At 34.6% G+C, this 15737-nt stretch overlaps 1 protein-coding gene, 1 long non-coding RNA gene and 1 pseudogene across 3 annotated transcripts; all 3 read right to left on the minus strand.

Moving 5' to 3' along the window:
* Positions 1–1093: 1093 nt before the first annotated feature.
* Positions 1094–2097, minus strand: LOC130712516 (probable CCR4-associated factor 1 homolog 9; annotated as a pseudogene).
* A 3711-nt stretch (positions 2098–5808) lies between these two features.
* On the minus strand, positions 5809–8452 carry LOC130714441 (uncharacterized). The gene is made up of 4 exons (XR_009011271.1): positions 8019–8452; positions 6874–6994; positions 6531–6581; positions 5809–6104 (listed from the first exon to the last, which is right to left on the minus strand). It is a non-coding gene; the product is annotated as an uncharacterized LOC130714441 (long non-coding RNA).
* A 1451-nt stretch (positions 8453–9903) lies between these two features.
* LOC130714753 (protein WEAK CHLOROPLAST MOVEMENT UNDER BLUE LIGHT 1-like) lies at positions 9904–13477 on the minus strand. Of its 2 annotated transcripts, none has more exons than XM_057564700.1 (4): positions 13286–13477; positions 12222–12306; positions 11943–12092; positions 9904–11823 (listed from the first exon to the last, which is right to left on the minus strand). In XM_057564700.1, exons 2-4 carry the CDS (start codon positions 12246–12248, stop codon positions 10189–10191), a joined length of 1812 nt encoding a protein of 603 aa, XP_057420683.1. In that variant the 5' UTR covers positions 12249–12306; positions 13286–13477; the 3' UTR covers positions 9904–10188. The 2 variants fall into 2 exon arrangements, with proteins under 2 accessions (XP_057420683.1, XP_057420684.1); XM_057564701.1 differs by lacking the exon at positions 13286–13477 and adding an exon at positions 12617–12780.
* Positions 13478–15737: the final 2260 nt, after the last annotated feature.

The raw sequence follows: 15737 nt of genomic DNA on the forward strand, positions 1-15737 counted from the left end.
ACCAGATGAATCGTAGGATGTTGGGGTTTCAGTTCCCTTCCTCACACTGTCAGGGTGAACCCTCATGTGACCAAACAAGGACTTGTCGGAAGAGAATGTTTTTCCGCAAATATAACAAGAGGGTTTTTCAACGCAGCAAGAAACTTTTCTTTTTCTGACATTGTGGATTCTCATGTGTCCAGCCAGAGATTTTGAAGAGGTGAACCGTTGATTGCAAACATGGCATTGCACATTGTTGCTGTTGTTATTGGGTGGAGAGGGACCTATGCTCTTGATGCGTAATCCATGTGAGCCAGTAGCATGAAAATGATCTTTGTTGTTGTTCTTGACCTTGTGATGCCATTTCCATGTGGAGGGCCAGTGAAACAGAGCATTGTTATCTTCCGCCATGGGAGATTCTTGAATTCTTCTTCGATTTTCAGAGAACAAAGTGGCTGAGAGAGATCAATGATCGAGTTACTTAGTCACCAAGTCAAGGGTCTCACTCTGTTTCAAAGAAAGATATGAACTTTGTTGTGTTGTTCTTCGATTATCAGTGCCTTAAGTGTTTGTTTTTGGTAGTAAATGAAGGAAGTAAAAAATATTTCAATCTAAACAAATCTTTTCTAAATCATATCAAATCAGTCATTTAACGGATACATCCATAAATATTAAACTTAATTTTTTAAACCTAAATTAATTCATGAAAAATCATTTTAATTAAATTCACATAAATTAATTGATTACATAACAAATCATTTTAAGGAGATTCTTAAATGTTCTATTATATTATATTGAATGTTATTTTATTTATTTTGAAATTATATTAAATGTTAGTCTCCCCTTCTCCAGGAGATGGTTAAATGAGAAGCTTAATTTACCTTTTTCTCCAATCTTATTTCAAAACATACACTCCCCTCTTTGAGAGAAATACATATGACACTTCAGTACATTTCATTAGATGAGCTCGACTCACTCTATTTCTTCACATTTTTTCCTCTTGACTTAGATATTAGATCGCTTAACGATAAACAAACAAACACATTGTAGTCATATTAATATAAAAAAAGAATCTAAAAGATTAAAAAATCATTTAACTCGTATCAAAATTCTTTTAACAAATAACACTCCTCATAGCAATTAGCCAAATTGCACATATTTGAATAGAGGCATCATATTCGAGTGTGTGGGAATGTAGTAAAGTTGTACTACCCGACTCGAACATGTTTGGTGAGGTGGAGGATACATTATACAAGTGGTTCAAACTAGGATTGAATTCTAACTCTAATCTATACAAAACATTGACGTTTTTCTTATGCCCATGGTTCTCAAAATAAACGTCTCTGATCTTCTGAAACATTTGCATTGTTAGCAGACTATCAGAGCCAGCTTGATGTGATTTTCCAGCCACTCGATCCACGTTGAGAACCTGTCCAATCCTATCAAGACCGTCGTAGAGAGAATTGCAGAATTTCATCAAGTGCTTGATATCATATATGTTGTTTCCGAAAAACACCCTCACTATCTCAAGAAATCCTCCAATCGAGCGGGAAGGCTCCGGCTAGTCAGAATCTTCATCAATTAGGCGAAATCATAAGCCGAGTGGAACGTGACCTAGCTCACAGCGTTGTTGCGCAGAAGCCCCGACCACATCATCAACCTAGCGAAGCGGGCCGAGTCCACGCCGACGGCAGTGTTGCGTGTGAAGTCAATCTCCTGGCTACGAAGCAGAGCGACGGAGTCAGGAGCGTGGGCGTCGCGGGTGAAGTTGAAGTCTCTGAAGTTAAACTGCCAGATGAACGTGCAATCGACGGTGCCGAGGTCGGGGAGGTTGTCGGCCGCATCGGAGAGGGTGAGGCCAACTTGAGGTTAAGCACGTCAACATTGGCCTTAATGAGACGGTAGGTATCAGTGGGGCGGAGGTTGCGGTGGTTGTGCGGTTCGGCAAGCTTGAAGATGACGTCGGTGAACTCCGTATCCATAGAGATGAAAGGGTACTGGGTAACGATGGATGAGTCCGCGGATGAGTTGGAATTCGGATTCTAAATTGAAGGCCTACACTTCTCGGATCATCACCGACTTCAGTTTCGGTTTTGGGATTTCATTGGTCGAGCTCATCTTTTGACTTGAAATTGATTATCTTCAGTGGAATCGAGAGAAGAAAAGAAGAAGAATGACACAAAGAAGACAAGTAAGTAGTAAATGAAGCTTAATTATCAACCCAATTATCACAAAGGTGAATGAAGGAATTAAAAAAAATTAAAATCAAATCAAATCTTTTCATTTAACGGATACATCTATTGAACTGAAATTTCTAAACCTGATTTAATTAATGAAGACAACGAGTAAATGAAGGTTAATTATCACATACACATTGAGTTACTGAGGAGTATTAATGCTATTTCATTAAAATATCAAGGCAGTGGAGTTTATTCTGTAAGTTCAAATGTACAAGCTATGTGTTGGCGGGTTCTCATTGATCGTATTCAATCTAGGTAAATCTTATTGCTCGCAATATTCCTCTGTCTACCACAATGTGCTCTTTGGGCCTAGTACAGAAGGAGGAAGACACAAATCATCTTTTCTTCTATTGTCCATTTTCTTGGCGTATTTGGGCTCTCACTTTTAGGTGGTTGGGTTGGCTCTCTGTTTTCCCTGGAACTGCTAGAGATCATTTCGAGCAATTTACTGGAGTTGGTTCAGGTTCAGTGAAGAAAGGCCTTGCAGTAATATGGGTGGAAGTTATGGATTGCTAGAAATGGGGTGGTTTTTCGCCAAGAGTTTTCGTCGCCGGAGCAGGTATTTGATCAAAGCTAGGAACAAAGCATGGTTATGGTTAAAAGCTAAGCATAGAAGGTTCCATCACACAACTTTTGATTGGTTGGGCGAACCAATATCATGTTGTGCAGTTCTTTAAAGTCATGTTAATTTGCTGTCACTGGAATGTTCTTTTTCTTTTTTTTTTTTTTTGGTCGAATGTTCTTTTTCTTTTTTTTTTTTTTTTTGGTCGAATTTCTTTTTCTTCTATAGTGTGAGATGGTCTCGGCTGGACTTTGTTTTCAAATGCGGGCTTCTGATATCTGTTTCTTTTGGGCTGATGAATTGGTATGGTCCACGGGTCAATGAAGGGAGATTTGTGCTCTCTGCTCTCTGGTTTTGGTTCAGGTTGCATGCATAGGCAGCATAGCTTTGTTAGCCATTTTGCTAAATTATGGGAGTTTCTTTTCTTGATATCAGACGTGGAAGGATTGGAGCAGGGCGTTGGTTCTTGGTTATTTTTATTTGTCTTTTTTATTTCTTGGTGGGTCTCTTGGATGTTAGAATATTGTACTTTTTTTCCTTCTCTATGTTTTTTCAATGACGTTTTTCCTAGTAAGGTTTTAATGAGACAATATTTTAATTTCCCACCACCAAGAAAGGTTCTTTTGATGATGTACTCTCTTTACTCATCTAGCTTTGTCTCTTATATCTTTACTTGTATTAGGTTGAAGTACCCCTGTACTTCTTTTCAATATATTATTCTTGCCTATAAAAAAAAACATACACATAGTGAAGGAATATAATCAAATCTTTTCAAAATTGAGTTCAAAACAAAAAAAATTTCAAAATCATATCAAATCAGGCATTTAACGGATACATCCATAAATTTAAACTGAATTTTTTTAACCTAATTCATGAAAAATCATTTTAATTCAATTCACATAAATTAATTCATTACATAAAAAATCATTTTAAGGAGATAGATAAATGTTCTATTATACTTTCAAAAAAAAGATAAATGTTCTATTATTATTTGAGGTACTAGAAAATTGATCTAAGAAATTAGGAAAAGTAAAAAGTGCTAAAGTTGAACAGTTTGTTAATTAAAGAAAATTTAATATTGATATATTTTTATTCAATAATAGTACTTTGACCTGTGCATCGCACAGGGGATATTCACTTTTTTTTGTGTATTTTTATTAAATTTGTGTCCTTATCAAAAAAAAAATTAAATTTATGCTATTTTTTATTTTTATTAAAAGAAAATTTATTATTTCAAAAGACAAAATTAGTTATAGATATAAGCCAACATAAATTTGTAAGTTCACTTTCCGCGATGAATGTGTTTGTCTTTTATTTTATAAAAGTGCACTTTCTATTTGTTATTTTTGCCCTTATTTTTTTTAGTATGAGCTTTGGTTAAAGTGGCATACAAAGCTTTGTGACCCTATTCATTTTTTTTTTATCAGATGAGGTTGTTAAAGTTCCGTGTTATTTTTGTTATAATTATTAAATGATAATTTAAGAATTAAAAGAACCAAATTAATTTTAGATATAGCAAAACATAAATTTGTAAGTTTTTTTGTTTGTTTTTATTTTGTAGATCGAAGCGCAAATTTGTTTGTTTGTGGTTTTTATTTTTTACCCTTGCTTATCTAAATGTTGCATTTTTTTTATGTATTAATTTAATAGCTTATTTCAGGGTGCTGAAGTAACATATATTTGAGTTAATAATAGACATTGAGAAGATTCTTTTCTTTTGTGTATGGAATAATTACATTAAGAATAAAAATGAAAATAGTGATTGCCCTTGAAATAAAAGAAAATATGATACCAAAAAAATGAAATAAAAGAAAAGAAAATAAATAATTTTTTTTTTATTTTTTAACGAACTGAAAGATGGAAGATTAATCATTCATGCATAAAGCTTTTCACCTGTAATTTTTGTTTTTGTATTTTTGGCTCTCACCAGTGTTCGGGCCGGATTTTGCGCACCTCCACTAATACTGATTGCAATGAGTGAATGGTTCAAACCAAGTACTATTTTAACATAGATATCAAAAAATTTAATCCTAGTTTGACATAGTTTTGCTATCATACACATTTATATATTTTTTTGTTGTGGCCGAGTGTCGAGATTTCATAAGGGAGATTTCAGTACCCCTAGACCATGGTCTCTAGAGAGTTTTGTGCCACAGTGAATGGGGTCCAACAGTTGTCAGGGCGAATTATGAGAGGAAAGGGAGGAGTGGTGTAGTGGTAATAATGGGAAAGAGATAAAAGAGGGAGAGATATAATAGAAATAAGGAATTAAAATCAAACTCGCTTACAAACTCAGAGACTAATTTGATCATTAACTCTTTTTTTTTTTGGTCCAAATTGCTTTTCAGATGCTCCATGTGTTGTTGTCTCACCCTAGCCTCTACTGGTCCAATATTAACTTTGCGTGTTAACTTTGAAAGAATTAATTAAAAAATTAGACTTTCTAATTGAATGGATTATAATTGTAACTCATGGAAACTTAAAAGCGTACTCAATAACTCCTAATAAAGCTCAATAACATTAGACTTTCTAATTATTGAGTGGATTACAATTGTAACTCATGAAAACTTGAAAGCTTACTCAATGATTCTTAATAAAGTGTAATAACAATGGACTTTTAATTGACTCTTAAAGACTCTTTACTTTATAAACTCTTTACTTTGTAAGAGACTTGTAAAGAAACTCCAAGCAAGATTACAATGACTCAAAAGCTTACTCAATGACTACTAATAAAGTGCAATAATATTAGAATTTCTATAATCATTGAATGGATTAAAATTGTAACTTATAGAAACTTAAGAACTTACTCAACGACTCCTAATAAAGTATAATGACATTAGACTTTCTAATCGACTCTTAAAGACTATTTACTTTGTAACAGACTCATAAAAACACTTTAAACAAGAAACATAATTGACAATAAGCATTTATTTCTAACAGTTATTCATGAATCATGAATCATGAATCATGAATCAACTAATGAAATAACGAAAGCATAACCAAAAACTTATGAGAGCATTGGCCAAGATATGACATATTGTATTTTCTCCTTATGCAGCTAGCATAAAACTCAAGCACATGATAAGAGTGAGTCAAAAAAATATAATGCTTCGTTAAATTTAAAAAAAAAAAAACTAGAGGAAAAGGTAACCATACACAATGTGTCACTTGAACACAAAGCAAGTGAAGAAATAGTTTCTAAGATGTTCCACCTTTAAGCTATTGGCATAATAGCAAAATGCTCGATCACCCTCAGGACCCCTGAACACGTAAGGAAGATGCATCAGCCTTTTCTTCTTCTTCGAGTCAGGCAGAACAACATCCTTTTCATGAACAGAAACGGCGCAGCGAAAGAAGAAAATGAACGGAAGAAAGAAAGTTAAAAATGTGCATTTCAGATAGAATGGGAATTAAAGTGAATCTCGTGCAATTAAAAACTCAAATCCTTGTAATCAACGGCTGAGATTCAATCTAAGTGAAATAAAATGTTTTTTTTACTAAAATATCCATGTCCATCTTCCATAGTTTTTGGAATTAATTATTGAATGACAGATTTGCCCTCCAAGCTGAAAAACTCTCTCTTTATATATAGTATAGCTAGCTAGATAGATAGATAGATTATTAACCATTTGTATTCTCTGTGGAATGTGTTCCGAACTAAATATAATATATTTTCAATGATTCATTCTTTACACTAATGAATCTACTCACAAATATTATTGCTTCAATTATTTTTCAAAGGAGATTACCTATTCAGTGGTGCAAGATTGTAGTCATATAAGCTCGGAGGAACCACGCTTCTGTTTAAACCAAAAGGGAAAGACACAAATCAGTATCCTACAAAATTAAGCACAAAATTTAGACATATAAACTAATCTGAAATGAAAACAAAAAAAGAAAGAAAGAAAAAGCACAGATGCATGGACTCATCCATTAGATTTTCACTCAGTTATAGGATGAGTTTGACCATTGAACTATCAAATAAATTCAAATTGTAGACATCATCCACCATTGAAAACATGTGAAAAGGTTAAACTTTTAAAAAACCTTACTTGAATAACAAATAACCAAATAAAAGAGATGCTAACTAACCTTGTGAGTAAAAGTTGTAAGACCAAGCCATACATAAGCACTCATTTAGACCTCTGGTAGAAAAGTAGGGTACATTCAACAATTCACTCAACTTGGATGTACAGGTTGTGCTTGAACCAATCTGCAGTTTATAAAAAAAAATTGAAACCCCAATTCCCAAACAACATGCCTCCAATAATAACTTACCAAATTAACCAAAAGGTATATCAGAAACAAATGTAGCTCTAAACACAATTCTGGAATATTATAAAAATGAAGCATTGATCCTTGCTTCTAAAGAATAAGATCAATGAAAAATAAAAACTATAAGCACTCAACAATGAGAGAAATTGAAAAGAAAAAACTATTAGCACTAAGCAATGAGAGAAATGAAAAAGAAAAACTTCCCATCGATGTCATTCAGTATCCAACCTGTATATCTAAAAAATAAAAGTAACAATATTTTAGAGATATAGAGACAGAGAACATAGATGTGGGAAGAAACCAAGCTGATACACAAAATAGCACTTAATTGAGATACTAATTGTTCATGATCAATGACCTCACATTTAGGAACAATTTCCTTACACTCTACACTCAAGAGATCCCAAAGTAGCAAAGGGTTGTGTTTTCAGACACAACTGGATTTCTGAATTTCCCCCAAATAAAAAAGTAAGAATAGCATTCGAACCCATCTTCAATGTAGAGTTGGTTGCAACAATTAAGGACTTGTATGATTATAATTAAATTTCAAGAAATTTCACAATTTGATATAATCACCTCAGAAAAACATGAGAATGAAACATAAATTAGAAATAAGGAGAACCGATCCTATGTGTTGGGAACTCCCCAACATCACCCCCCGCCTCCAAACACATCCATGTCCACCATAAAATAAAAAACACAAAAAATCAAACACTATGTCAGTATATCGCTCTCAGTGTTTCAGCTAAAACGATATAACGAAGCAAAAGGCTGAGAAGAAGAAAAGAGGAGAAAAAATCTAACAAATAATTGAGTTCAAATTAAGAAAAAAAAAGGGTTCGATTTGGATCAAAGGAAAGTTGAACAGCATATAACGAAAGAGATAGAAAGGAATCCTTATATATTGATCAGGAACATAAATAAAAAAAAATAAGAACTGTGATTGACATGTAGTTGATTACCTCTCGCGTTAAATATCACAACGAATTCCATACTCATCGAACTCCTTGCAGCCCTGGTGGATTTCCTTCGGGTACACGCCATTCCTAGCCACACAACCTCTGCACTGGGATGCCAATTGCGTTGTCGTGCGTGCCTTTAAAGTCGACGGCAGAACACGTTATGCTGGATATCGACGTCTGGATTCTGGTTGAATCTCTTCAATGGTGGTGGGCTGGTGGTGAGTTTAAGAGAAATCGCATTAGTTATACGAATGAGAAAGAAAACGTTTAAGAATGATAAATCACGTTTCAGAAGGCCAAAAGACTGCAGATGAAATGAACGGCTCAGATTGAATCCAAGAGAAATGATTTGCATTTTTACAAAATTGTCCATGCTTAATTTGAGAGTTGTGTTCAATAAATTATTGAATGACAAAGTTGCCCTCCAAGCTGAAAAACTCTCTCTTTATCTTTATAGATACTCCCTCCGGTCCTATTTATAAGCATGAAAGAGAAGAAAAAATTTGGTTCTTTTTATAAGAACCAAATGAATGTTTGAGCTATATTAATTAATTTTTTCCAATGATGTCCTTATTAATTCTAACTTGTAAAATGTGTCTCATTAATTATTCTCTCTCTTTCCCCCTTTCCAACACTAATAACAAAGGGTAATTTTGGAAGTTTATTTTGATTTAAGACAAATTTAATGCATTTTATCTAGTTTAACTACATTTCTTAAACTATGTGAATTTTTTTTTGTTGCTTATAAATAGGACCGGAGAGAACAGATAGATAGATAGATAGATAGATGGATGAATAGATGTGCACTAATAAAGCATAAAACACGCATGTACTTATGAGAATGAAAAGTTGTGGTTTCCTCGAAATTAAAAAAATAATTTGAATTTATTACATAATTTTTACTAAAAGGTGAATTTAAATAAAATATATTTTTATGAGTGACGTCCTATATTAGAATCACGCATTTTAATTTAAATACATATAATGTCACACGAAATGCTAGAAAACACTTTTTGACACTCTTTCAAACGCTCTCTTTAATATGTTAAAATTCATGTAGGGTCTATTAAATTATATTGGTCTTACTGTCAATTTGATTGGAACCTACATAAATTTTAACCAAAAAAAAATGAGCGCTAAAAAATAAGTGTCAGAAAGTTTTGTTGGCACTTCTCATTATTTTATAGGCATATTTGTTATGTAATTTTATCAAAGAACATAGAATTTTAAATGGCAAGGAAACCATTCTTGAAGACTATGAATGAGGGAGCTGGAATGGATTAATATGATTTGGTGTTAGAATAGTGAAGGAAGCAAAATCCAACGAGTGTAGGTGAGGAAAAAAGCAAAATCCAAATCTAATGGTATAAGTTGTTAAGACACTCCGGCGCTCAAAAGAAACTTATAGTCTAAGAAGAATTCAAAGTTTTGCCTAATGAGCAAAAGTATCATAAGTGAACGACTTTACTTATATTTATAGGTTCGGTGTCCGCCCTACCTGTCTCTACAAGCCTTTGTTGCCATGTTGAAGTCTTCCGAGAGCAAGGTTGCCCCTAGGCGGTATTGCCTGGGTTGTCCTGCGACCGATCGGCCTTAGCTGGGATGGGATGTTCATTAGTTAAGTCATCGAGACTGTCTATACATTACTTACTTAAATGTAATACCTTTGAGTCGGCTAAAATGTTATCAGGTTTCTTCAATTTTTAGGCCGGCCGGACCAACTTTCATCCCCAACCACCACCGAAGGGAAGGGGATAAGCAAAGGTTAGATGACGGAAGACTGGGATTAAAGTCGGACAGTTCATGCTTTGTTGTTAGCAACATAAGCAAATAATGACGAAATATGGTACAAAATGTATTTCCATTTGAGAATAAATCAAGCAAATCTTTAGAAAACTCAAAGCATTAGCATATATATTGTTACTGTAGTACATGTGTCCTAAAAAGTGGACTCTTGTCCCTTTTTCTTTTCAGAATAGTAATTTTGAAAATGGAGATTGAAATACTGAATAATAGATCAGCTACACCTTATATACAATAAATGATATCTTTTTTCTTCTTGCAAAAACTTAATACAAAGTGTCACAATTGGCAAGCAACAAATAACCCCTTCAGAAGTTGGACTTTGTTAAGACTTGGTGCTTTAATTTCAGCAGTTGAAGGATTGAATTCACTTGGTTGGGTGTGTTTTTCTCTTGGCAAAGAACATGACAACCTTTGAAGGAAACAATGACTTCTTCTTCTTTTTGCCGGTTGCATCCGAGGCTGATCCAGTTTCAGTGTGATTTGAAGGAACTTTTCCCTTTGAGCTTAATGAGTCATGCACAGCCACAGTTAACTGCTTCCCTTGTTGCTCTTGTTCAGCTTTCCATGTTCTTAACTCTTGTTCTACAGCTAACTTTCCTTCTTTGGCTTTGTTAGCATTCTCAGTTGCAATCTTCAGAGATTCCCTTCTAACACATAACTCTTCATTCAGCTCTTCCAACTTCTCCAAGCTTCTCAACTCAGACTCCTTTGCTAGCTCCATCTGAGAATTGGCAGATTCAATCCTCATGTTGGCTTGCTCCTCAGCTTGCTGTGCTCGCTTACTGAGCTCGTGGTACTCGTCGATCGTGAGTGTCACCAGAGAGGAAGGATCCACCTTGCTTCCAGCCGATTCGCTCTTTTCCAATGCTTTGACTGAATCTTTAGCCAACTTTTCAGAAACCTTGGAAGCTTCTATCTCCTTCTGTGCTGCCTGCAATCTGCTTTCCAATGAGTTCGCTCTCGCCTTGGCTTGTTCAGCTTCTTCTTGTGCTTGGAGAAGCTCTTCCTGAGCAGCATGAGCAAGTGATTTGGCCTGATCAGCCTCTTCTGCTGCAGCCTGCAGTTTCTTCGGCAGCTCGGTCATCATCTCTCTCGCTTCATCCTCTTTCACCTTAAGCAAAGCCAATGCCGACCGAGATTTCTCCACTTCATCTTGAAGGTTCTTAGCTACATTAGAAGCCTCTTCCTCACTTTGCTTGAGGGCAGCGAGAACTGACTTCTCTTGTTCTAGCTTTGATTTTAGTGACATTGTAGCCCCCTTCAAGCTGGTAACCTCAGCAGATGTTTTCTCTATGTTCATCTTCACTTCCTCAAGTTCCTTTTTCTGTTCATCATTACTTTCCTCTTGTAGTTTTGATTCCATATATTGTGATAATTCAGCTTTCAGATCATGCAGCAAAGAGGTAGATGAATCCAATTTGGATTTAAGAACCCTCGCGGACAAAACTTGTTCATTTAGCCTTTTGATCTCCTCTTCCGCTTGTTCAAGTTCCTTCTTCCAGTTCTGAGATTCTTCATCAATGACTCCAGATCTTTGTTCTTCCGCTTCCAAGTGTGCGGTTCGTATGGAATTCAAGGACTCCTTTGTTGCAATTAACTCAGCAGTCAAATCTTCCACTGCCTTTTCAATCTCCTTGGATGCAGAAACAGCCTCTTCTGCATTGCTGATAGCTACATCCCTTGCACTCACCATAGAATTGTACTCCTCTCGCAGTGAGTCGAGTTCCTTTTTCACAAACTCGAGTTCTGAAACAGCCGCGATATTGACAGAATTTTCAACCTCAAGCTGTTCCTTGGCTTCCTTACTAGCTTCATTTGAAATATCCTCCTCCATCTCTTCAATCTTGTGAATCACGAGTTCGGCCTCTTCTTTCGCGTGGAGCTCGTCTTTTTCTATCCTTTCTAGGTTAAAGCTGAGTTCTTCTATTAGTTTCTTAGTGCTTTCCAATTCCTCAGCAGTGTCTGCTTTTTCAAAATCATGTTTTTCAAGCTTGCTTCTCTGTTCAGCCAGAAGAATAAAAAAATGAGACCAGTGCTTAATGCAAATGGTGCTTGCTACTTGCTGATTCAAAACCATAAAGAAAATGTAAAGCATAAACACAATTGAAACTGATATACCTCCAGGCTCTGGGTTCGACGGTTTCTCCAATCAACTATTCCTCCAAACTTAGACACATAATCTTTGACAGATTCAAAAGGTGCTGAATTATCAATGACATGCTTAGAAGGTTGAGAAGAATCAGTATTTCCTGAAGTTTCATCACCAAGCTGATTTTGGGCAATATGAAAGCATTAGTACGATCTTGTAATGAATTCCTAAAAATAATGTAAGATTCCATTTCCACCATTTCCCAGGAAGAATGATTATCTGTTGAGTTTATTGATTGAGCAAATTACCTTAGGGGATTCTGACAGTGGCTCCATAGAGGAATTTGAAAGTTGCACCTCTTCAATGTTTCTCACAGGATTTGGTCCAAAATGTCTGAAATTCAAGCAAGCATTGTGTAAAGAAAATTTCCACAAAAAATTTTCTATCTGTTTTTAATCTTTGATTTAGTTACCATGCCTAAAATTAAGAGGAATAAAAGATTCATCAAGTTATAGTCCCTCCAAAATTGTCAAGTTTAATCACAAGAAAACACAATGTTAAAAGTATATTGAGATAAAAAGGAATTATGTTATACACAAACTGATACACCATGAAGAGAGAAAATGAACATGTGGATGAAAAGCATCCAAAACCCATATGATAAGAAGAACAAGAAGAACATCAAATCAAAAGTGAATCAAACCTGAATTTGGAAGAATTAGAAAGAAATGGTTAATTATGGTATGGAATACTGAGATAAAAGAAAATAGAAGGAGTAAGAAATTGAAGGTGGTCCTATGTTATGAGGTGATGGAGGATAAAGGAGTTAATAGCTCAGAACTATTTGTGACCTCTCCTCCTTCTTGTGTTTCAAACTCATGCAACGTCCCCAGAAACTAGCACCTCATAGGAAAATTAAATGATATTCACACACACACGTCTTGCATCGTTTTCCACCACAATTTTTTCCTCTGAGGATAAATATTGTATTTATGTGCATTATCCAAATGATGAATTAGATTATAAAATGAAGAAAACCTGAATAGAAACTATAACAAAAATTCAAATATCATCCTAAAGCAAACATTACAGAATTTCATATTTCTTTGCCTCATACTATATGCAAATCTGAATGTTCCCTTTTTCCTATCTCCTTTTCAGAAACAATATAATTAAGAATGCTCCCAATTCATTGGTGGAAATTTTCAGCATTTTGTCACAAATCAAAACAATGTACATAAACAATATTAAAATATTACAAATCAAAAGGACTAATGTCACACAAATTTAAGTATACAAAATGCATCATAATGATATTAAGAAGAAGAATAGAAGGCAACAAAACAAGATTAAGGGAGCCAATTATGCAAACCTGAATTAAAATTGAAGAACCCAGAAAGAGAGAATAGAAAAAGAATTATGAAAGAAAGAGGAGCAAGAAGGAAGAGGAATTTAGATGGTCCTATAATATGGTGGAAAAGGGTAGTTGTTGAAGCGATGAAGGAGGAAGGAACAGCTCACAACTCCTCCTTCTCAATGCTTCCAACTCATGCAACATCCCCATAAACTGGCACCTTAAGGAAAACAAAATCACATTCAAACACGTGTTGGATCAGCATGTGTGATCCTTTTTCCACCACCATTTGTGTTTTAAGGACAGGTATTTTGTGTTGTTTGTTCCTAGCATCAATGCATCGTGTCATCCTAATCCTCTCAACTCAAACAAATTCTCTTAATTAAATTTTTAGAAAAAAAATTAAGTTGTTTTCTTAACGAGATAAATATAGTTTTTTTTAACAGAAAAAAAATACAGTTATGAATCATCAAAATGAGTGTGATAGATAATTACTATTTTATCCATCACATATAAATCTTTGCATATAATCCATAAAATGTGTGTAATTTTTTATCTTTTTAACGAAATAAACAATTTAACTGAATAAATAGGTATATAAATTTTATTTACCTATGCTAATTGACATATTACCTGGAAGTTGATTTTAGTAATCTATACAAAAAGAGATCAACAACAGTACGTAACACATTTTTTTCTCAAATTAAAATACTTGAACAGAAATGATTTTACAAAAGACAACACTTAGTTTCTCATCAATTGGTAATCAAATAAAAAAATGACCATATATGAAACTTCAACACATGAGGCAGTGCACGCTTAAACAAAAGAAAATACTGAGTGCCTTCTTGATTAGTGATGAGATGAAAGGTTTTTTCAGTAGGTTCAGTCAGGTGCTGGTGAAGCCAGTTGGACTCTTCTTTTGTCTATTACAAATTTGAAAGTGATATTTTATATTTTACAAACCAGGCAAGTAATGTTTTTTTTACTTATTACTCATGCAAAATATTGTTACTTCTATCTAATTTCTTTAATCAACATTGAAATTTATTCAATTTCGTATGAATTAAAGCAAATTTTTAAAAGTTTCCGAAGCAAAAAGATGGTTAAATTTCTATAATTTGTTTTTTGTACAACGGCTAAAAAAACACTACGGTCGGAGAGTTAGGACTCCAGAGTAGTCACTACGAAGGATATCTCGCAACCTACCAAGAGCTATCCAGTATCCATAGACAATGAAGGCTTGAGAAGAACGCACGTCCAGCTTTGCCAACACATTTGCAGCAGTCCCTTTGCGCAAAACATGCGTTAAGTAGAGGGTTTCCATATATTTTGCCTTAACTTGTTATGTTTTGTTTCAAAATAAATTTTCACAATTTGTAAACTAATTTTTTACATTCGAATTAATAAACTAAAGAGTTCCAAACCTACTAGAAGTTCTAACCCCCAATGTATCTAATAATAATATATAATATTCTATTTAAACGAGGAATCGTGACGTTACATTAGTTTATATAATACATTATAAGAAAAATAAAAATATGATAATATGTATATTTTCATAAATATTCTTTTGTCTATGTGATACATTTAAACAATGATTAAAAGTGTGTGTGTGCACTATCAGTGTAAATTGTGTTTGCAAAGACATCAAATCAGAAAATATATTTTTGTTTCAAATAATATTTAAAACAAGTGAACAATTGTATGCCACATTATTTCCTAGTGGAAAATTCGCAAGGTCGAATTATTGTTGAAAGTCGAACCTCACCTGCCGACGTGATCAAACTGAGCTTCGCACCTCAATGTTTTGGGACATGTTTCTTGTGTGTGATCTTGGTGCAAGAGGATGCGATTTGGTGGAACGAGGTTTCGTTTCGGTAGACATACAAGAATGTCGGAGTGTTGGCATGCCAAAAAGTTAAAGAAACAGATTGGCCTGAAGGCTGGAGTCGTACCCTGTCTTGACAAACTTACAATACCAAGAGCGTAAATAAAGCCAACAAAATACTGAAAACAAAGTCTTTCTCGAAAGAAATGTCAAGCTTACCAAAGAGAATGCTAAGAACGGAAAAAAGGAAATTCAACGGAAACATGTGTTATGCCAGAATTCACGTCTTTCTCATTCCAAACTCTCACTCTCTCATCACCACCATCGTGGCCAACTAACAACCACAACCAACCTCAAAGCAGACCCTAAAGCTCCCAAACAACGTCCTAAGCACAAAAGAAACCCCTTTTTCGTAGTGTTCATAGCCGTTGGAAGAAGCTCCTCCATGAGCTCCATCTTCATAAGCGAACCACCAATGCCAATAATCACGTTCTCTGGCGAGGACAACCACCTCCTGTGAACATCTCCACCAGCAATGTGATCAACGCTAAGAAGAGAACCAGCCCCGACATTTCTGCCGTGAACCACCATGCTCCAATGAAACTCCAATTGTCTTTTTTTTTTATACTTTTTTCCAGT

This window comes from Lotus japonicus, chromosome 4, assembly GCF_012489685.1.
Source record: "Lotus japonicus ecotype B-129 chromosome 4, LjGifu_v1.2".
Taxonomy (NCBI): domain Eukaryota; kingdom Viridiplantae; phylum Streptophyta; class Magnoliopsida; order Fabales; family Fabaceae; genus Lotus; species Lotus japonicus.